The 22,763-nt window shown below is 49.2% G+C and overlaps 2 protein-coding genes across 6 annotated transcripts in view; one reads left to right on the plus strand and one right to left on the minus strand.

The window, feature by feature from the left end:
- The window catches only part of TG (thyroglobulin), a 231,513-nt gene that overhangs the window by 48,415 nt on the left and 160,335 nt on the right, over positions 1-22,763 (minus strand). The window contains exon 42 of one of the 2 annotated variants that reach the window (XM_042254076.1): positions 17,586-17,648. The exons of the other annotated variant lie outside the window; for it this stretch is intronic. Coding sequence (XP_042110010.1) covers positions 17,586-17,648 — 63 coding nt within the window. The remainder of the gene's footprint in view (positions 1-17,585; positions 17,649-22,763) is intronic. 2 annotated transcript variants of the gene reach the window in all.
- Positions 6,185-22,763, plus strand: part of SLA (Src like adaptor) — a 39,554-nt gene continuing 22,975 nt past the window's right edge. For 2 of the 4 annotated variants that reach the window (XM_042254077.2, XM_042254078.2), the window contains exons 1-2: positions 17,244-20,172; positions 20,517-20,662. In XM_042254077.2, coding sequence (XP_042110011.2) covers positions 19,958-20,172; positions 20,517-20,662 — 361 coding nt within the window. In that variant the 5' untranslated portion in view covers positions 17,244-19,957. Of the gene's footprint in view, positions 6,285-17,243; positions 20,173-20,516; positions 20,663-22,763 lie in introns of those variants that run through there. The other 2 variants (XM_060419997.1, XM_060419998.1) reach the window with 2 other exon arrangements.

A 22,763-nucleotide genomic window follows, 5' to 3' on the forward strand; every position in this document is an offset into this window, starting at 1 on the left:
TCTGTTTTGTTTTTTTGTTTGTTTTAAATTCTCACTCCTCCTGTCCCACCCTCCAATTCTCCATCCATTCTGCCCTTTCTTCCTTCTAGCAAATATTTGATGGTTCCTCTGGCCATGCAAGGTGCTAATGCTAGGTGTCAATCATTGACAAAACAGGTAGCCGCCTGGCCTTCATGGAACTTAACAGTTTTTGGATGACAGACCAACACAGAGGGGAAAAGGGGAGGTATTAAAGAAAAGCTTGAAGAACTTCCCTTCAGTGGGCCTGATACCACCTGATGCCACCATGTACCAAATCATATTTCTCTTGGTAAGACTGCCTCTTGCCTTTGTCCTAAGTGAAATTCACAAAGGATCTCTGCGTCCTTCCTGGTTCAACTATACATTTGAACCAAGGAAAGATAACCTGTGATGTCCCAAGCTCCTTGTTAATAATCCTCTTTGTTTAGAAATGATACTTGTCTCCCTCTTTACGTTTCTATTAGAGTCTTGGTCTCCCAAACAGAGTACATGAGACAATCCATTGGTACACAGGAAGAAATTTCCAGAATATTTACCTATAAATATTCTTTAGGTAGTCTTATTCTTTCAAAACATGTTTATATCTATAATGTATATTTCAGTACAGTCATCTACAAATATAATTAATGACTGTGTATATAAAAGATATATATATTAAAAATGTATAGGGAATGCTTACTCAAACTCACTCAAAACTCTGTTTTACTGTCACGATCAACAAGTTTAGAGATGAGAACACTTGTACTTGAGAACAGGAAGAGGCCCTTTTCTCAATGAACTGAAGGAAACAGAGTCGAACGAGGATGCCCCCATGCACCACAGCGTTTGCTCCGCTGGTGGGAATAAAAATGACCGCAAACTTCTCGCCTCTAGGACAGTCACAGGGCGTTCTGGCAAAAGGCTCCACTGCAGACAGATGCCACTTTTGTCATCCTTCTCCCCACCAGGGCCACACGGAGGGAGCCAGTCTGGGGAACAGGCCGTTCAGACGGCTGAGAACCTCAACTTAGGACAGAGGACAAGAGCAGGCAGGGGAGAGGGCTTGACCCCCCTCCTCCCCCGACCCGCCGCCACTGCATAGGGTAAAGGAAACATGAGTCCTTCCGCCAGGCTCTAAGAGGAAGGGATCAAGCCTTGGCTGGCCCGCACTGGAGACTCACTCCTGATTCTGCCAGGTCCTAGAGTGAGGGGACAGCAGGAGTAAATTCAGGGACAGAGCCAGCAGAGCCTGACAGGCAGCAGGAGAAAGCAGAAGTCACTGAGATGGCAGGTCGGAGCAGTGAGCACCGGGAGGAAGCCACACGAAGGCCATGCACAGTGAGGGCAGCGGGGGTGGAAGGCTGGGGCAGAGCTGGGCTGAGACTGAACTGACCCGAGGCGGTCAGCTCGTCAGCCTGTTCCAGGAGCACCGAGAGGGAAGAGGGGATCACAGGCAGTGGGAGGACCAGCATGTGGCCGATACTGACATCACTTCCAACTCCAGACAAGATGCAACTTATCATCCCACAAAGAGAGAAAAAACAAGAAGGGACCAATGGAATGTCCTGGCCAGCACTGCCAAATTTGTAGCCTTAGTGGACTCCACTCATATTCAAGGTTGAGCTGAACATCACCTGCGTCCATCAAGGCTCGGGGCCACTGCAACATTCTGAACCATTTCCTTTAGTTTCCCTCATCACAGAAGCCCCGCTCTGCTGCCCTGTCATCGCGGTTCATTCCTGTCCCTGTTCGCTGACCTCTTGGATGGCAGGACATGAGTCCCAGTCACCCTGGTGCCCCCTGAGCTTAGCCTCATGGTTGGCATGAAGCTAACAGTTACTCAATACAACATTCATTTAAATAAAGAAATACCTGTTAGATCTAGAAAAGAAAAGAGTTTGCATCTTCATGCATCTACAAGAAGTTAGTAGGGAAAGCAAAATTGCAGTGTTGCGAAGACTGAAATTGGGGCCCCTCTCAGAGAGCTTCCCAAGCTTTGGGAACCCACTGTCCCTAAGGGGGATGCAAAGGGGATTAGTTGAGCAACCACAGAAGAGAACAGCTTGGGTGAATCAACGCATTTGTGCAACTCCTCAGAATGGAGAAGCCCAGTGCAAACAGAGCTTCTGCTTTTTTTTTTTTTTTCTCCTGAAAACACTGTCAGCTCCAAGAGGCACCCCCCAGAGAAACACAAAAATTCTGAGAACACACATTCAGGTGCCATTCTAGCTGGACAATTCAGCTCATCCACATGGACCATTTACCCAGGTCCGGAGATGGTTCCAGAAACATGAGCGGCTCCCAACTGCAGGAAACAATAGGGTCTGATATCTCCCAGATGATTTTCAAGGTTAGCTCCTCATCCCCCGCCCTCCCCCAGAGGTGAAGAGTCAATATTCACAGGCCAGGCGCTTTTTGTTCAGAAAGCAGATCCATCGCTTCCATTTACTTGTTCATCTGATGCATGGGTGTGGCTCATTTGTTTGGGGGGCAGGCTCGGTGCTGGGCTCATGGTCTGTGTTAGACCTGCCCCTGCTCACCCCAGCTTATGCTCCACTTTGAAAGGAAAGAGGCAGAGGCATATTTCATGGTTCCCGCGTCCCCACCCTCCACCCCGCCCCCGCCATACACCTTGCACTATGCTAGCTAATCTATGCACATCCACCTATGGACCTCAGCTGGAGAAGTGGGCTTGGTTCCTGCTTGGTTTAAGAGAACTGCAGACCCCCCGGTGGGGAGGTAACACCTGGCTCTCAATGACACTAAGTGTGTAAAGCTAGCGTTTACAAGGGAGAACATTTCGTTTCAATAAGAGGATGACTGCACAGAAGTAGGAGGAAACTAGTCAAGCAAATCTCAGCCTACAGGGTCATCTTGCTAATTTGCCTGTGGACATTAGCCTGGGTCCTAATAGCTCATAGACAGTGTTAGAGCAGAGATATCACTTTGCAGACAAAGGTCTGTCTAGTCAAAGCTATGGTTTTTCCAGGAGTCATCTATGGAGGTGAGAGATGGACCATAAAGAAGGTTGAGTGCCGAAGAACTGATGCTTTGGAACTGTGGTGTTGGAGAAGACTTTTGAGAGTCCCTTGGACAGCAAAGAGATCAAACCAGTCAATCCTAAAGGAAATCAACCCTAAATATTCACTGGAACAACTGATGCTGAACCTAAAGCTCCAATATTTGGCCACCTGATGAGAAGAGCCAACTCACTGGAAAAGACCCTGATGCTGGGAAAGATTGTATGCAGGAGGAGAAGGGGGAGACAGAAGATGAGATGGTTGGATGGCATCACAGACTCAATGGACATGAGTTTGAGCAAGCTCAGGGAGTTGGTGATGGACAGGGAGGCCTGGTGTGCTACAGTCCATGCGGTCACAAAGAGTCGAAAGCGACTGAGCAACCAAATAATGTAACAGCTTACTAACTCAAAAAGCTCTCTGGAAATCAGCTGCTTTTGCACTGATGGACTGGGATATCTCCATGTGTTCTTGTAGCGCGATTGCCGGACAGGTGGTCACTCAGCCAGGGCTGATCCCATTCTTAACTTAAAGACCTTGGTGGGGGTGTCCCCCTGCCAAGCATGGGCTCTGACCTCCACACGATCCCTCAGCCTGGGCCACAGCCCGGGATTCTTTGAAGTGCAGTTGACAGCTTCGGGTACATTTTCTCAAACAGACCCCATTTCCATGCCATCACCCCAGGGCTGAAAGGGAGGTGGTGAAACAGCAAGGCCAGGGCAAGTGGGCAGCAGCTCCAGGTCACCCAGTGGAAATGGGCAGAGAGGATCCTGCCCCCCGGGCTCCCACGGCTCCCAGTTCTGGGCTTTTCCTGCAGCAGCCTCTCCTGGGCACCAACCACTCCCTTTGATGGAGACCCGTCTATGGTCCTTGCCTGCCTGCTGTCAGCCTCCACCATCAGACCACCGGGAGCTCCCTTAAGCCCACCGTGCTTTTCCTCCCCATCCCCCAAAGTCTGCATGAGCCTCTAGCCCTCTAATGTGTTCCTGGGCTGGTCCTTTTCCTCCCGGAGCCTCAGCCCATGGCACAGAGAGCCCCTCCCTCTCCCAGCTCCACACTGGCCATTTTCCTTTCCTTACAGAGTCACCAGAACTGATAGCTGTGTAGTAGGGCAGGGCTTTCATGCATGGCTGAACTCCAATCCCTAGAAAACGTCATTGAATAAATAACTGAATGAGGGAATGACTCTAGAGTCTAACTCATAATTGATGCTCAGTAAATATTTTTTGACAAGTTGCCTAAGGCTTCATGCCTCTTAACTATCAATCTAAACCTCTGCTACTCCTCTGGGTGAGTTCAGGGGGAAAAGTCCACTTCTGCTTCTCTCTGCCTACCTGTTCCTCCCCCTCGAGGCCAAGCACCCAGTCAGTCTTTGCAACATTTCCTCTGCCCCTTCCCAGGGTGCCCCGCGCAGCACAGGGACTCTCACAAGTCGTCTAAGGAAGCATCTCTCTAGTACAGAGCCCCTGCTAAATTTAGAAGCAGCCCTGGTGTTTTGAATTCATCTTCGATCACAACAGTGAGAGAGGTTTCTAAATGACTGTCCCTGCTAGCCGTGTCGTTCCCACCAGGTTGGGGCCGTGCCATCAGCCCCAGACAGTGACCTGACTCTGCGTGGGGACCAGTTGGGTGATGCTGGGCAGATCACTGGATGCTCTGCCTTCTCTGTGAAGTGGGAGGTGGACCAGGGCTCTCAGAGGGCCATGCAGCAGGTCATGTGGCATTCTGAGCTCACCCAGGCAACTCCATGACATGCTGTCTGGAGCCAGCATTCTGGCAGCTTCCATCTCTACCACCAACAAGCCCTTGGGCTCCATGTGTTGGGCTTTGCTGATCAAGACCATCATGCTATGAGTCGTGTCTGACTCTGTGCCCCCTTGGACTGTAGACCTACAAGCTCCTCTGTCCGTGGAATTTTCCAGGCAAGAAAGAATACTGGAGTGGGTTGCCATTTCCTTCTCCAGGGGATCTTCCTGACCCAGGAGTCAAACCAGCATCTCTTGCATCTCCTGCATTGGCAGGCGGATTCTTTACCACTGCACCACCTGGGAAGCATGCTATGAACATGGAGGTACATACCATTACCTAAAAAAATTCAGACCCATCACGAAGCTGAAATAGTACAATGCACATATTCCCTTCACCTAAACTGACCAAGCATGAACATTTTGCCACATTTGCTTTCTGTCTTTCTCATTCTCTTTCTCTTTGTGTGTGTGTGTTTTCTTTCTTTTTTATTGAACCATTTGAACTTTAAAGACAGCGTGCCCCTTGACCTCTAAATACATTAGCACGGAGTTCCGAAAAATTAGCACATTCTTCACATAACTCGATGTCATTATCATACCCAAGAAAATCAGCCCTGACACAAATGGTCTAATATACAGTCTATATTTGAATACCCCCACCTCCATCCCAGGAATGTTCTTTCTAGTCTTTCTCCCTTGATCCAGGAGCCAGTCAGGCATCATACATTCAGTTACCATGTTTTCTTAGGCAACTTTCATCAGGAACCTAGGACAGCTGACTATTTTTCATAACCTTACTAGTTTTATAACCTTTCATAACCTTTTCTAGTTTCTTCTGGTTGTAGCACCAGCCAGCCAAGGGGTGGTATGCCTCCCCCGGGAAGGCTGGTGGGCTGCTCCTTTCTGTAAAGGGTCTTTGAGGCCCATTATTTCAGTCCTCTGCCAATTAAAAACTTGTCTACAGTGGAGCCAAGACCAGAAGCTTTGCTCGGGGCCCACCGGGCAGTGACATCAAGAACCTGAGAAGAGAGAAGCAGCTGAGGCTTCTGAGCCTCGGCCCCCTCGGACCCAGTGAGCTTTAGACCACGAGAGCATCCGCTCAACCTCCTCCGCCTTTTAATTAGAGACAAAATGTCCCCGTGTCTGAAAGCGGAGCGTGGCCTGGACACTTAGAATCAAGCTGCCCATATTCCCAAGTGCTTTGCACAAAAAAAAAAAAAAAAAAAAAAAAAAAAAAGAGCAGTGCTGCTATCTGCCCTGTCCTTGCAAAGAGAAGTCTGCTCAGCGTGGTTGCTGAAAACAGGAACCTGTCTCCTGCAAGCCCGCGCCTTCCTCGTTTCTAGCAGAGGAAGTGGCAGCCGGTTTAGCAACTGTGCTTCTCGATAGCATGGGCTCCTCTGCACCGGCGGGAGGCTCACTCTGCCACGGAAGTAGCAGCTGATGGAGCGGTGGTGACAGTGCTCCTGATGGTCCCTCCTCTGCGACTCCCAGGGGAGACCGTGCCCAGCTGTTGAAGGTATCCGGGGGGACGTGGCAGGGGCTTTGGAGGGGAGGTGTCGGGAACCCTGAGACACACAGCTGGCAGTGGGGGGACTTTCTGGAGACAGACGTGCTCTGGGAAGACAGGCAGAAGCAGGTCTAAGTGAGGCTTGGTGGCTGGTGAGTCGTGGCTGCTCACTGATGGGGAACTCTATGCCAGGAAGGGCTGGGAGAGCTCAGACTGGGCACGCTCATGCCAGAAGCAGATCTTCCAGCCACAGAACATTCTAGCACAGAGCAGGCTTCTCGCTGTGGACATTCTAGCTTGCTATTAGACTTTCTAGAAGTATATCCTTAGGTAAGACATTTAAATCTCTCCAGGCCTTCATTCTCTCCTCTGGGAAGTGAGAATAATGGTACACAGCTCACACAGGTATTGGGTGGATTCAACGAGCTAAGATATGCTAAGTGTCCAGGCCAGTGTCAGACACATAGTAGGGGCACAGTAAAATGCTATCAGCATGGAGTCATAACGTCTGTTAACTGGAACCCAGGCAGGTGGACATCACAGTAGTGCTTCTAGGTATCTGGGGTGTGGATCTTCTTGGGAAGGCGCCAACAATGACTGATGGTAATAAACAACAAGAATCCAAGTAGGTGAGATTTTTATAGCACATGTGATTAAATCAAAGGCAAACATGGGAGGCATAAAAAATCTGAAAATAAAATGCAAGCATTAGGAGATATTTTATAGAACTAGAATTTTCTAAGGAACATGGCACACACCTTATCCTGCTAGGTTCTTCCAAGTCCAGGGAGCCTGGTGTGTGTCAGGGAAATGGCCTGGGTTTTGACCTCAGAATGTCCTGAATCGGGATTGCACACGCAGTGTGAAGGGATGGAGTCTGCCCAGCTGAGTAGCAGGGGAGGCATGTTGCATGAAAAGTTATTTTCCTGCAATCTTTCTAATAATCCTGTTTAGATTATCATGATTATTCGCTTCCAACAAATGAGAAAATGAGGCTCAGAGAGGTTAAGTGATTCATCCAAGTCACACAGCTGGTGAGAGGCTCTGAGGGCTCCAAGGGCTGAGACAGGGGAGGAAGAGCCCCACCTAAGTGAGCCAAAGTGTGGGGAGGACAAAAGTGTGTATTTAAAGCAGTGCTCGTAGTATTAAGTATACTCCATCAACTGCAGAGCGTCTTTTTGTAGGTTGCTGTGAGATCCTGTACTGGGCTTTGGTTCTTTCAAAAATAGGGAGGTAAACTCAAGTAAAATTTCTGGCAAAGCTTGGTGCAAACTATAGTCTTCAGTTGGGAAAATGTTATTCAAGAGCACTTAAGGAACTTTCCTAGTGTTCCACTAGCTAAGACTCTGAGTTCCCAATGCAGGGGGCCTGAGTTTGATCCCTGGTCAGGGAACTAGATTCCACATGCTGCAACTAAGACCCTGTGCAGCCAAATAAGTAAATAAATATTCAAAAAAAGAGTGCTTAATAGGCTCTGAAATATATAATGGTAATAATAGGAAAAAAATCTCTGGAATAGGCTAAAAGCTATTTAGACTCTTGTGTCTTAAAACAGGTCTAGAATCAGGGAAGTAAGGCCAGGAAAACCTTTTTAATCAGCTCCACCTGGGCCTACATTCTGGGTTGGTTGCCAGTCACTGTGTGACTCTGGGCAAGTTGCTTTGCCTATCTGAGTGTTTGCTTTTTCCTCTTATTATAATAAAAAGAAGACCAGCTTCCTTATGCTTTTGTAAAAAGTTTAAATTATATATAATATGTAGTGGATGCTAAATACTAAATAGCAGCTACTATCACTCCTAACCCAGACAATTAAAGCACCCAAGTTGCTTGTGTATCCATCAGCAGTAAACAGTAGCAGGCGGTGTTCAATATGACAGGTCAAATGGCACAGCCAATGACCTGGTGATTCCTTTCTTGATTTTCCTAAATACTTTACCTGGTGGTCCTCCATCTCACTTAAGTGAAACAGCTATAAGTAGGTTTGTATTGTACTGAAATCATCTTCCTAATACAGAAAGAAAAAAAAAAAATTCCCCACTCTTAGTTTTGAGAGCTGGCAACGTATTTCCAAGGGGAGTGGGTCTTCCTTAAAGACTTAGAAATTATTCATCTCGGTAAACCCCAGTCAGCTTCCTGCATTAATAGATGCTGCCGGGTTTTAATTCTTCATCTGACATTCAGCAAGAATTTATTCCCCCAGCTCTGAGAAGCTGGAGCTTAAAATTCTCATTAAAATTTTCCAGCATGTCAAGCTAGAGCCTTTGGTTCTTGTCAGCAACCCGAGGGCCCTGTTAGTACATTTATCCATCCGTCTGTCCACCCACTCATCCATCCATCCATCCTTCCCTAATGAACAACGCATTGAGGCCGTACCCTCTGACTGATTTCCTCCCCTCCCACCTCCCCAAGAGTTCCAAAGGAAATAGGTAAACGGGGTACACTGGCTCCCAACCACTTCCTCCCATCTGAGAACCACCACGGGGGGAGGCAGTGCATTTCATTACGGTAACTGGAGCTACAGACAGAAACCATGCGGCCTCCAAGCGGCTCACTTTCATTGCCAAACAGCCTTGCAAAGTCACGCTTCCCTCCTTGGCACCTTCCAGGCAACTGGGACCATGGCTGGGGGACTCGGGGTGGGGGAGGGGGGCAGGTGGGGAGACTCCAGGAGCTCCAGACCAAAGTGGGAACTGTTCCCCCGATGGTCCTTGGGGGAAAGGCCCAACCTGAGAGAACAGGGCTGCCCCTGAGAGCACAGCCCTGCCTGCCTGCACTGCGCTGGGTACTCTGTAGGTGATATTTTTAGCCACTCGACTGAATGCAGTGAGCCCTTACTACGTGCCAGGCACCTGCTAGCTCATGATTTCTCACTGAGCAATAAAGAAAGGATCGCGTGCTCAGGGAGTTTATAACCTGGGGCTGTGGAAGACACAAATCCACAACGAGGAATTGCGGTGTGAGCCATGAAGGGGCCAGAACGCTGGACAGAGGGCAGAGAGGAACTGTTGTCAGTGAAGTCTTTACCTTAAATTCTCACATTAGCCCTTGGAGGCAGCCACGCTCCTCAAAGTACAAATGTGCCATCTCCCCTACTCTTCTGGACTTCCACACCCTCCAAGTCACGTGGACAATCAGCTTAAAGATTACATCCTCTGAATAGAACTTGGAAGAGCCTGGCAGGTCAGGAACCCACTTCCCGATACGCTACTTTAGCAATATACCGACTGGTCTATCTACTGGACAGCTATGATGCAACTGACCTCCTAGCATACAAGAGCAGCGCCGTGATCTTGTCATGAAAAGGGGTCGATTTAGCTTCATGCAACCCTCTGTCTACTTCCTTATGACTCAGAGCAGAGGACTTAAGAGCCGGGCTCCGGAGCCAGACACCTGGGTTTTAGCCCTGCCTCCTCTCTTACCAGCTCGCTGATAAACCCAGATAAGTTATGCAAACCCTCTGGCTTTGGTTTCCTCAGTCCTACAAGAGGCCTAATGGTCGTGGTGTGTCTCTCCCGGACACAGGGTCTCCTCAGTTTTCATCTCTTCCTTTTCTTTCCCTTTGGAACATCTAGTGTGTTTCAGGTCTGAGTGAACACAGACCTCTGTTTTCACGGCACTTACAGTCACTCATCAAACCACCACACAAGTAAGTGTTAGAATCATAATTCACTTTGCAGGCAAGGCGGGTGACCCTGGGCAGGTAAGGATGAAACCCTGAGCTGAGAAAGTGTAGCTTCGGGGGTCCCCACCCCAGGCATCTGCAAGTGATTCACGTGCAGCTCAGCACATGCAAAGGCCGTTAAGAGACAAAAGAACAATTTCCGTCTCCCTTGATAAGCTCGTGAGCCTCGCTAGTGGTTCACGTATCTGTACAAAGAGCAAACTCAAGTCTTGCTGGGAAAAGTGACGCAATACAGGAACCCTTAACTTCACCACGCCCGGGCCCAGGCGTCCAGATGCCCTCTTGCCTATCCATCTGCGTCACCACTGACCTCCACCTTCTGATGAGACCTGCATTTCCCGGGCATCTACGTTTGAAATGAAAAGCCCATTTCATCTTCACTGCTTTCCCATTCTGTGCAATTGCGTATCTCTGTGATCTAACATCAAAATACTCGGCTTTCTGACTATTCATTGCCAAGGTCTGTGACTGTCAGCTTATAGGTTATGTGGGTGTCTAGGATCTGGCCTGACTTCATTTCTAACGTGGTTTTTGTCAGGAAGTATTAGGTGTTCAACAGACTCACAGATTGGGAGGCACCATATCCCACCAGCCCTGTGTATTGCGGGGCAGGGGGGAGGAGGGGGTTGGTCACTCTGAGCATGAAAAGCTGATGTAGAAAAAAAAAAAAAGAAATGGGGAAATTGTTAATTTTTATATCAGTGAGATGTTAGAGCCATGCCAGGAATAACTGTATTGCTCACCTCTCCACGCTGGACCCCGCTTTTTACGGATCCCGCTAGGCCTGGAGTCAAGGTGCTCACTTGTAGCACATTTACCGTCGGCAGAGAAATGCGCAACAGAGCACTCACTTCCCCCCTCCACACACGCACACACCCAGCAATGTGCTAATCTGGTAACACATACTCTCTAATCCTTACTTGTGAAAATTCATCAAGGAAGCTATGGCCAAGCTCACTTTTAAAACAGAAACGAACAAAAAGTAGTGGAAAGAAGTTTAGCGACTTCCTAAGAGATGAAACTGAAATCTGCTCCAGCACCAAGAGGTCCCAAATCTGGACTCTCCCTCTGACATCCTAAAATGACCGTAAAATGTTTTCTAGGATGTGTCTATCCCGGTCTCAGGGTAAAGCTGAGACTCCCTGTTATCCTGAGGGTATCGAGATCCTCTTCTGGACACCCGAGGGTGAAAGGAACATAGGCCTGTGGACGTGTGGTTCAATGCTGATAAATGGTCAGTGGCTGATAAATGTGGTGGGAAGAGTGCTGGATGGTTGTGGGGCGGGGGGGGGGCGGGGGGAGGGGCGCGTCATACCACTTATCCAAAATTACTGGGCAGCCTTGAGAACGTGGCTTGCCCTCTCTGAGCCTTTTCTTTGTAATTGAGGACACTGAACTGCTCATCTCCAGTTGGTGCTTTATGATATTCTAGGGTCAGAGAGTCCTCTCTGGAGAAGTAACGGGGCAGGGAGTGCTGAGCCCCCAACCCCCAATAAGCCTGCTTTTATCTAATTCACACGTTGAGTTTCCTGGGGAAACTTTGTTAGAACAGGTTTCAACCAGCTGGCTGGACCCCAGACTCCTCTGCAGAGGGGCAGGAGAACAAGATGGGCCCAAGGGCAAGGGAGGACGTGCCTGTGGCTGCACCTGCCCGGCGAGGAGAGCTGGGAACCATGTGGGTCACAGGGCTGGCACACCTGCCGAGCGAGGTCAGGATGTGGTGGGGTGCCCCCGGAAATCCTGAGAGATTTTTGGCAGGGGAGCCAACTGATGCTAAGGTCCTGGCCTAGTTCTTAGGGCCCCTGCTGTGGGTGGCAGACCGCAGGCAGCACTGAGCAAGTCCCAGGGCGGTTGGGTGGGTCCTGGGTACCACTCAGGGTGTGGGGTAGGGGGTAATTGAGACAAAAGGACCATCAGGCATTGTCTGGCCCAACCCTTTCCCCATCATACTTGAGAACCTGAAGCCTAAAGGAGGGGAAAGACTGCCCAAGCTTGCCCAGTGACCTAGCTGGCCACCCAGTACCCCTGGGGATCCAGTGAGTAAATCTGCAGTGATCCCATCTTACCATGTTTATCTCTGCTTCAGATATGACCTTAATTTAATCCTCAAAACAACCCCTCAGGGCATTGATTAGAATCTCAAATTTCTGCATTTGGAAAGGGAGGCTCAGAGAAGCACAGCAAACTTGCTAAAGGACACACAGTCAGGAGGTCAGGGAGCTGGAATCTGAGCTTCTGCTTGCCTGCGTAGGAAACCCTTTATTCCAGGCACCCTCCTTCTTCCCTAGTTCTACTTCTGATTATAAAAGCAGTTCAGGCACATGGGAGAAAAACTGGGAGATTTTAAAGAGGTATAAATAAGAAGATATAACTATTATATCTACTACTGCGGGCAGGAATCCCTTAGAAGAAATGGAGTAGCCATCATGGTCAACAAGAGAGTCCGAAATGCAGTACTTGGATGCAGTCTCAAAAACGACAGAATGATCTCTGTTCGTTTCCAAGGCAAACCATTCAATATCATGGTAATCCAGGTCTATGCCCCAACCAGTAATGCTGAAGAAGCTGAAGTTGAACGGTTCTATGAAGACCTACAAGACCTTTTAGAACACCCCAAAAAGATGTCCTTTTCATTATAGGGGACTGGAATGCAAAAGTAGGAAGTCAAGAAACACCTGGAGTAACAGGCAAATTTGGCCTTGGAATATGGAATGAAGCAGGGCAAAGGCTAATAAAGTTTTGTCAACAGAATGCACTGATCATAGCAAACACCCTCTTCCAACAACACAAGAGAAGACTCTACACATGGACATCACCAGATAGTCAACACCAAAATCAGATTGATTATATTCTTTGCAGCCAAAGACGGAGAAGCTCTATACAGTCAACAAAAACAAGACTGGGAGCTGACTATGGCTCAAATCATGAACTCCTTATTGCCAAATTCAGACTTAAATTGAAGAAAGTAGGGAAAACCGCTAGACCATTCAGGTATGACCTAAATCAAATCCCTTATGATTATACAGTGGAAGTGAGAAATAGATTTAAGGGACTAGATCTGATAGATAGAGTGCCTGATGAACTATGGACTGAGGTTCATGACATTGTACAGGAGACAGGGATCAAGACCATTCCCATGGAAAAGAAATGCAAAAAAGCAAAATGGCTGTCTGGGGAGGCCTTACAAATAGCTGTGAAAAGAAGAGAAGCAAAAAGCAAAGAAGAAAAGGAAAGATATATGCATCTGAATGCAGAGTTCCAAAGAATAGCAAGAAGAGATAAGAAAGCCTTCCTCAGTGATCAGTGCAAAGAAATAGAGGAAAACAACAGAATGGGAAAGACTAGAGATCTCTTCAAGAAAATTAGAGGTACCAAGGGAACATTTCATGCAAAGATGGGCTTGATAAAGGACAGAAATGGTATGGACCTAACAGAAGCAGAAGATATTAAGAAGAGGTGGCAAGAATACACAGAAGAACTTTACAAAAAAGATCTTCACAACCAAGATAATCACGATGGTGTGATCACTCACCTAGAGCCCAGACATCCTAGAATGTGAAGTCAAGTGGGCATTACAAAGCGTCACTACAAACAAAGCTAGTGGAGGTGATGGAATTTCAGTTGAGCTATTACAAATCCTGAAAGATGATGCTGTGAAAGTGCTGCACTCAATATGCCAGCAAATTTGGAAAACTCAGCAGTGGCCACAGGACTGGAAAAGGTCAGTGTTCATTCCAATTCCAATGAAAGGCAGTGCCAAAAAATGCTCAAACTACAGCACAATTGCACTCATCTCACATGCTAGTAAAGTAATGCTCAAAATTCTCCAAGCCAGGCTTCAGCAATACGTGAACTGTGAACTTCCAGATGTTCAAGCTGGTTTTAGAAAAGGCAGAAGAACCAGAGATCAAATTGCCAACATCCACTGGATCATGGAAAAAGCAAGAGAATTCCAGAAAACATCTATTTCTGCTTTATTGACTATGCCAAAGCCTTTGACTGTGTGGATCACAATAAACTGTGGAAAATTCTGAAAGAGATGGGAATACCAGACCACCTGATCTGCCTCTTGAGAAACCTATATGCAGGTCAGGAAGCAACAGTTAGAACCGGACATGGAACAACAGACTGGTTCCAAATAGGAAAAGGAGTCCATCAAGGCTGTATACTGTCACCCTGCTTATTTAACTTATATGCAGAGTACATCATGAGAAACGCTGGGCTGGAAGAAACATAAGCTGGAATCAAGATTGCTGGGAGAAATATCAATAACCTCAGAAATGCAGATGACACCACCCTTATGGCAGAAAGTGAAGAGGAACTAAAAAGCCTCTTGATAAAATGAAAGAGGAGAGTGAAAAAGTTGGCTTAAAGTTCAACATTCAGAAAACGAAGATCATGGCATCTGGTCCCATCACTTCATGGCAAATAGATGGGGAAACAGTGGAAACAGTGTCAGACTTTATCTTTTTGGGCTCCAAAATCACTGCAGATGGTGACTGCAGCCATGAAATTAAAAGATGCTTGCTCCTTAGAAGAAAAGTTATGACCAACCTAGATAGCATATTCAAAAGCAGAGACATTACTTTGCCAACAAAGGTCCGTTTAGTCAAGGCTATGGTTTTTCCAATAGTCATGTATGTATGTGAGAGTTGGACTGTGAAGAAAGCTGAGCACTGAAGAATTGATGCTTTTGAACTGTGGTGTTGGAGAAGACTCTTGAGAGTCCCTTGGACTGCAAGGGGATCCAACCAGTCCATTCTGAAGGAGATCAGCCCTGGGATTTCTTTTGGAAGGAATGATGCTAAAGCTGAAACTCCAGTACTTTGGCCACCTCATGCGAAGAGTTGACTCATTGGAAAAGACTCTGATGCTGGGAGGGATTGGGGGCAGGAGGAGAAGGGGACGACAGAGGATGAGATGGCTGGATGGCATCACTGACTCGATGGATGTGAGTTTGAGTGAACTCTGGGAGATGGTGATGGACAGTGAGGCCTGGTGTGCTGCAATTCATGGGGTTGCAAAGGGTCGGACATGACTGGGCGACTGAACTGAACTGAACTGACTGAAAGAAGAAGTCAAGAAATTCACCTATAAAATCAATCCTCAGAGAGCCCTTGAAAACACCTTGGCAATAATTTCCTTTAATAGTTTTTCACATATATGTGGATGCATGTTAAAGTTTTGGGCTTCCCGGTTGGCTCAGACAGTAAGGAATCTGCCTGCAATGCAGGAGATCCAAGTTTGACCCCTGGGTCGGGAAGATCCCTGGAGAAGCGAATGGCTACCCACTTCACTATTCTTGCCCGAAGAATTCCACAGACAGGGAACCTGGCAGGCTATAGTCCAGGGGTTCACAAAGAGCTGGATACAACTGAGCGGCTAAGCACGCACGTTGAAGTTTCATAACATTGACATAGTATGAGTATGGCTAATTTTTTGTTCGTTTGCTTTGTTTTGAGCTTTTTTCTCCCCATAGCATTACTAGTTCTTCAAAACAATGCTTTGAAAAGCTGGAAAACTTTCCACACAATTCACTCCTGCCCTTCTGACCACAGCAGGCCGCCTGATAGTGGCTGTGGCAGCTCAACCTGAGCAGACCTTGACTGGCACTCCTCTCCTCTCCTTCCTCCTCCCCCAGTTAAAACCCCAGCCCTGGGCTTCCGATCACTGCAACCTGACATCCAAGAGACCCCTGAGAACCTCCATGTCCCCTGGACTAAAGGTCCACCCCAACGTTTACGGCCCTCAAAGCTTCCTTTGGCAACCTTTCAAAACCACTTTCGGTTGTGTTCTTGGACTAGACCCGAGAGCAGGCAAGCAGGACAGCATTCCGTGGTGGTTTTGAGAATGGGTTTGGGAGTCAGGCAGACCTGGTGTAAAGCCTGGCTTGCCTCTTTACTACCCATAAAACCTTGGACACATTACTTAGTTCATGACACCTAAGAGCAGGGCTCTTGTGAGAAGCTGGTGGGGGAGTGTGATGTCTGTAAAATGCTGGTGCCCGGCAGAGGAAGGCTGACCACCCAGGGGCAGTGCTGGCGATTCTGTGGTGACCGCTGCTGTTGGGGTTCGCAGGTGATGGGTGACGAGGGCCCCCACTGGTGCCACCATGCCTTCACACCTTAGAAACAGGTCACAGGGACGGACTTGCCGCTGCCACACTCTGTGGGAGAAATATCTGATTCCAAAGGGAGGGCTGCACCCCCAAGTGAGTTCTCACCTCCCAGCTGTCGCCATGCTTACCCGACTGTTCTAGACCTGCCTTCCCCGAGCTGGGGCTCCTCGAGCCGCTGCCCCCTTGTCACACTATGAAGGGGTTCAGGTTACTTCCTTTCCCAGAGTGAGGCTTGGCCTTTAGGAGCACGGAGTGGATGAGATGCACAGGGCAGTCCTGGGATGCTGCTCCGTGAGTGGCAGGCGCTCTGTCCACCCGGTAACACAGAGCCCAAGATGGAAACATCCCTGATCTGGTCAGACAGAAACCAGCCTGAGAAGGCAGGGCCCACACACCTTGACCCCTCCACACCAGGGGTCCGCTCAAAGGGTGGCCAGCCATTTGCTGACCAGAGTCCTTTGGGGACCCGGCTTCCTCCTGGTGGAGTTGGCAGCATGGCCCTGGGGAAAGGGCGAGGGCTCTGCAGCCAAGGCCAGCAGGCAGGCCCCCGCATCCCTGCTCCACGGGGCTCTGGCCCCGGGCGTGTGGGCCGGGGAGCCAACCAGCTGACCTCCACACCGAGAAGGTGAATGCAGAAATTCTGCCTTCCAGGATGCCAGGAAGATGAAAGGTGGTGGCATCTGCTCATCGCCCACACGAACCACCCTGTTTGTGTCCTGAGAGGTGTAAAGACCAGGCTTGTATTTTGTTCCATGTAATGGGACTTCGTAAGAAAGTGATGATGGGTCTTTTAGTAATCATTTCCAAAAGGTCACTGAAATTGCTGGAATTGAACGAGGTTCAGCAGCTCTCTCTTTGGAGATCACCTTTTCCATTCATTTCATTTTTAAGAAGAGTAAACTGAGGCCCAAGTTTTCGCAGAACAAAAAGCAACATTGGTCCAAAGATGGGGGAAGAAGAGGCAAAGGCCGGTTTCCATCCTCTGACATCACAAAGAAAAGGGATGGAGAAACCAAGACTGTTCAGAGCCAATGTTAATTAACTCATTTCTCTCTGGCCCACTCCTTATTGTTTCCAGAAGCAATTATGCCTTTCAAAGCCTCGCTCCCACCTCCAGCCACTGCATAAAACTGTCACAGATTAAATCAGATCGCTCAGCCATTTCATTAGGGAAACCCCAGCTCTCAGTCTCTGGGGGCACTTTCGCTCTTCTCAAATCAAAGCCTCCTTCAGATGAGTTCACCCCTCCCTGGAGATGATAGGAAATCAGCCAGCAGACCTCCAAGGAGCAGGTGGACTGACGGGCTTTTCTGACTAGCACGGGCAGGATAAGGAGCTTACAGCCCAGCCCAGCCCCTGCTCCCAGCGTGCGCCCACTCGCCAGACAGAAACAGGAGAAGACCAAGAACCCGGGCTCCTAGCAACCACCCCATCTCATCTCAAGACCTTGGGTATGTTTCTTTCCTTGGATGGACCTCAGGTTTTTCATCTGTAAATGCAAGTTTCAAACCTTTTGTCTTCCTGTATTGTAGTTCCTGGGCTTCCCTGGTGGCTCAGATGGTAAAGAATCTGCCTGCAATGCAAGAGGGCTGGGTTCAATCCCTAGGTCAGGAAGATCCCCTGGAGAAGGGGATGGCTACCCACTCCAGTATTCTTACTTGGAGAACCCCATGAACTGGGCAGCCTGGCGGGCTACAGTTCTTGGGGTCACAAACAGTTGGACACGCCTGAGCGACTAACACTTTCACTTTCATTGTAGTGCCTGAATCCCTTCAAAGAGCACACACATCCTTGAAAAGAATGATGTATCTGTTGGAAAGAGACGAAGTTAGAATTCCCTCTGATAGATAACCAAGTCTATCTGAATGATTTTCCTGGAGCTGCTGATGTAGAGATGAGAGTAGAGATGAGAGTAGGACATGATGGCTGGAGATCATCACTTGGAAGTGGCTGGGGGAGAAGATGGGCCAGGAGTGGGGCTAAGACACGCCTGGGGGTCTGCAGGGGTGAGAGCTCACCTGCCTACTGGGTGCTTGCGGGAGGGGTGAAAGGCCCAAGCCCTGGGATCTAGCTGACCCTGCAGACCCAGCATCAGGCTGCAGGGAGAGAGGGGCATGGTTCCCAGAGTCAGCGGCAGCGCTGTGGGGACCCTTGGGAGTGCGAGGGGGCAAGGTGGGCACACATTTGAGTGATATCTCCATGGGGAGGCCTGCAGGGCCACTCCCCACGTGTCCTGAGAGCTCCACTAGAAGCCTTAGTGACCATAGATTGGGTGGCTGAGGGTCTGGGGTGACCGCGGGCTCCAGGAAGTCACTGGGAGCAGGACAGAGGCAGTAGGGCCTCTCAGGACGTCTGTGCATCCCATACGGGGTGCTGGCTCCCTAGAGCCAGTCTGCTTACTTCCCCCTTCCCTGGACAAACCTCAGGTGGGGCCCCAGAGGCGGCAGCCTTCCTGTCCACTGGGTGGGACCCCAAGGCCCCTCTTCCTCCTGGCGCTGGCTCAAGGCCCCACGCAGGAGACACTAAACTTCAGAGTGAGGCTGCGGGTCCTTCCAGCAGCTGTGGGTCCTTCTAGTGTGGTTTCCCCAGCACTTTCTTTGAGCACATTTCCAGGAGTGCCTGCACCACACCCGAGACAAAGAAAATTCATCCCTGCCCTCCCCAGAGCCAGGGTGATGCTGTTGAAACCCACTGGCCTGCAGGAAGGGCCTGCCAGGGACAGAGCACCCCCTTGGCTGTATTCGGGGACAGGGGAGGCAAGATGGAGGAGGAAAAAGGGCCTTGATCTTGCATCAGAGCAGCCTCACCCTTAAACTACCCTCATTGTGTCCAGTCACAAAGGCCAACAGGATCAGAATCCAGGCCTTCTCATTGGAGCACGTGGCCCATCCAGCCACACACTCTGCGGTGCATTATAAGTTTAGGGTCTGGGCAAGTCTTGTGATTATCTTGGGAAGAACTCAATGATACTATAATCTCTCAGTCTGAGTTATAAGTGATAAACTTCATGTAACTAGTTAAAACAGATTAACTTTCAAAGGACACACTTTCTGGTTTCCCTTGTTTCACAATATACCACATAGACCCCCCTTCCTTGCCTTCCCCCCACCCGTTAGGAAGTGGTGCACACCTCCCTCAGTCTCCAAAAGGCCTTGCTCTGGGAGCATTGATCTGTCCAGTATCTGAACCTGAAATGCATAGAGGAAGGATGCAAGGGTTGGATTGGCCGACTCTGGGGCCCTTTCAAACTCATAACGCCTTGATCTTAAACTGGAGACAAAGTGGAATGCAAGTTTCCAGGTGGGCTGGACACTGGCTGGGGGATTCTGTCTCATCAATTTTCTTTGTCCCTAGGGACAGGAATAGCTCTGTCTATAGGTGTGGACTTCCTCTGCTTCAAGCAGCCTGAGAGGACACTTCTATGATGGAATCATTTAAGCCCCTTTCTAAAATACTTATATGAAGACCCAGAATTAGAGCTTCCCTCACCATGGACTTTCAGAAAATATACTGTAAACGGCAATAACTAGCAATTTTACGCTTATTAATTTTCTGCCAGGTTGTGTTCTAAGTGTTTCACGGGCTTTATCTATTAATGTTGCAGCCACAACTCAATGCTGTTTTATTATTATTCACTAAAACAGGCAGGGAAAGGTCAAGAACTTCCCCAAGGGCATCCAGCTTGCATGCGCAGAGCCAGAATTTGAACATTATGGAATGATGTTCCAGAGAACTTAGCATTTGAACAGTACAGAACAATGAAACCAGAGATTTAGCATTCTCTGTTCAAATTCCAACTTCCCCATTACATGCTGTGTGACCTTGGACAAAATCCTTCCCCTCTCTGAGACTCAGTTTCCTTTCTGCAAAATGGGGTAAGGGATGCAAGGAGGCTACGATAATCAAAGGGGACAGCAGGTGCCGAAGTGCTGTAGCAACACAGGAAGCAGGCAGACAACAAATAGCCCTGTTAGGGGTTTTCACTTGTCCCGTTGCTTAGAGCATGTTGAGAAACTCCAACAGAAGAGACAAAGCGGAAAGAGAAAGTACCCATTTCTCATCCCCTTCGGGTTGTGGAGCCACATAACTCCTGCAGGGTAAGAGCTCTGGAGGCCAGGACCCTGGGTGTTGAGGGTCGGGGCTCAGGAGTGTTGAGGGTCTGGGGTGGGGCGTCTGAGAGGCACTCAGCCCCTCATACGAACACTGCCGGCTGCTGGCTGTTAGCCGTGCGAGGAATGGAAACTTTCTCCACCAACAACACTTGCTAGCAACTTCCTTCTCTGCGGTTTCTGTCATTCCCTTGATAAAAGAAGTAGAGCTGCGCAAATGTAACCAACATTCACGAATCTCATCTTCACATAAAAACACCCGCCTTTCAAGAAGCGAGCGGCCTGAAAAAATGATGCAGGATGTACTCTAAACTGGGTCATTCTCCACCCAGAGGGCTCGGCGCGTGGCTGACTCCCCGTGTGGATCCCCTGTGCCGTTGGCTTCGAGCGGCTTTGACAGCCCGGGGAGAAAGAAAAATGGGAAACAGCATGCGATCCACCCCGGCGCCCCCCGAGAGGCCTCTGCCCAACTCAGAGGGTAAGTCTGGCTTCTTTGGCAAAGACGGGGCGATGGGGGTGCTGACAGCTGTTCAAACAGGGCAATGGGTACATAGGGCTTCCTTATACCGTCTCTCTTGCTTTGCCTGTGTTAACAGGCTCATGATTAAATGCTAAAAATGATCAACAATGGTGTCCTGGCAGGATGCTAAGCTGCTGGCATTTTACGATGGAATTTCAAAGCAGCTGGTTTGATCCTTTTATTTCATTTATAGGTGGGAAAACTGAGGCCCACAGAGCAAATGAATGTGTATATTAGCTATTGGTGAGTCAGATTTCCAACCTGGGCTGGTCTGGTTCTTAAGTCTAGGTTCTTTCTTACCACTTCTTGCCAACTGTGATATAATATTATGATGGGTATATTAATATTATCCTGCGTCTATGATATTATCATGGGTATATAATGTTCGCATGTATATAATGCTACAAAAGCTCTGCCAGAATGTTTTCAGTGTAACTTGATGATGCTAGCCACCAGTCCTAGGAAATCTTCCTGAAAATAAAGGAATCTTTGTGAGCATCTGTAGGACAGCAGGGACCAGGTATTCTAGAAGGAGGGCATAGTGTGGTGGGTTAATCGAGGATGCCAGGAACCAGCTTTCTCCAGATATGCAAGGCTGAGCCAGACTCTCGAAGCCATAGTCATTCAGGGATGGCCGAAGAGCTGGGAGGGGACACTGGCAAGCAGCGATAGAGGCTGAGATCAAACCCATGGTTTAGAGGTGCGGGTGGCCGCTAACACCCTCACCTTTATTTCCTGTGAGAACAGTGAGGACGCGCCTATGGGTCCTTTAGGGAGTCAGAAAGGGGATGGTCAGGTTGGGTGACCCATCAGTGTCTCCAGTGTGTCTCTGGAGCTCTGGGACACTTGGACCTCCCACCTTTTATCACAGCAAACCAGAGTCCGATCCCCCTCTCCTAACAGGGGTGACCCCACCTGGTGCCCCCATGTCCCTCACAGCATTGAACTGGGCCAAGTTCACACGCACAGATGCCCAGTACCATGTCTGCGAAGCACAGCTCCACAGGAGCGGGGACAAAGCCAGACCAAGCCGTCTCCCCACCTGCCACTTACTCCATGACGTCTGCGACCCCTTGAAAAGGGGTCATTTCTTCCAAAATGGAACACTCCGTATCACGGCCCCATGACTCCTCAGATGCCCCCAGGTGACTGCACAGAGACCCTCCTGTTCCATTCTTGCTCAAATCAGATGCAGGGCAATTCTAGTGACCCTCCTGTCCAGCTCCGCAACACCCCTCCCCAGACCTAGGGGGGAAGACACTGAGACGTTCCGCCAGACAGAGGAGGCGGAGCCGTGTGATTAGCGGGCGGGAGCACGTGTACCCCCGGCAAAGTTCCGAGCAGCGTGCAGTTGCGCAGAGTGGCTGCGCCTGAGCTCCTCTCCCACTTTCTCCAAACCAGCTCACGTCAGTCTTCTGCTCTGACCGTGGCCACTTCTAGAAAAGCGATTCTGCTAGGCCGGGGCCCCCGCTGCCTGTGGGAGGCACCACCCAGGAGCCCATCTTGTGAGGTTGCCTCTCCCACAGGGGTGGCGGGGGCGGCATGCTTGAGCGAACTCCATGAAAACACAGGCCTCCAAGGACTCGCCCATTTGCCTTTATTTTCTCAATGCAAATCGTCATGAAATAAGTTTCTCTTTTTCCACTGTGTGGGTGGGAGGGCGCCTCTAGAGAAGTGGGCCAGGGGTCTCCCCGACCCTCCGCCCCCTGGTTCCGAGAATTCCCCAGGTGGTACCCGGGTTGCTATCCAGGCAACCACATCAAGTGTTGGCGGCTGGTGGCTTTTCCATCCCCAACCCCTGAAAAGTTTCCTTTGTGATCAGTCCTAACTTGATTTCCTCTTTCCTCTGACACCTACTTGAATAAGGGATGAGGTGGTATGGTCGATGCTAAGTGAATTAGTCTCGATTCAAATGATGTAAAGAAGGTGGGTTTGCATGGCACCTTTCAGCCAACACTCCTGCTTACTCATTTTATTGGTCTCAAGGACCCAGGAGCTCTCCCGGGAGCAGATTCTTTAGGCCAACAGACAGTACCTCCACTGACTTCAAAAGCCCCAC

This window comes from Ovis aries, chromosome 9 (genome assembly GCF_016772045.2).
Source record: "Ovis aries strain OAR_USU_Benz2616 breed Rambouillet chromosome 9, ARS-UI_Ramb_v3.0, whole genome shotgun sequence".
In the NCBI taxonomy this organism is placed as follows: Eukaryota; Metazoa; Chordata; class Mammalia; order Artiodactyla; family Bovidae; genus Ovis; species Ovis aries.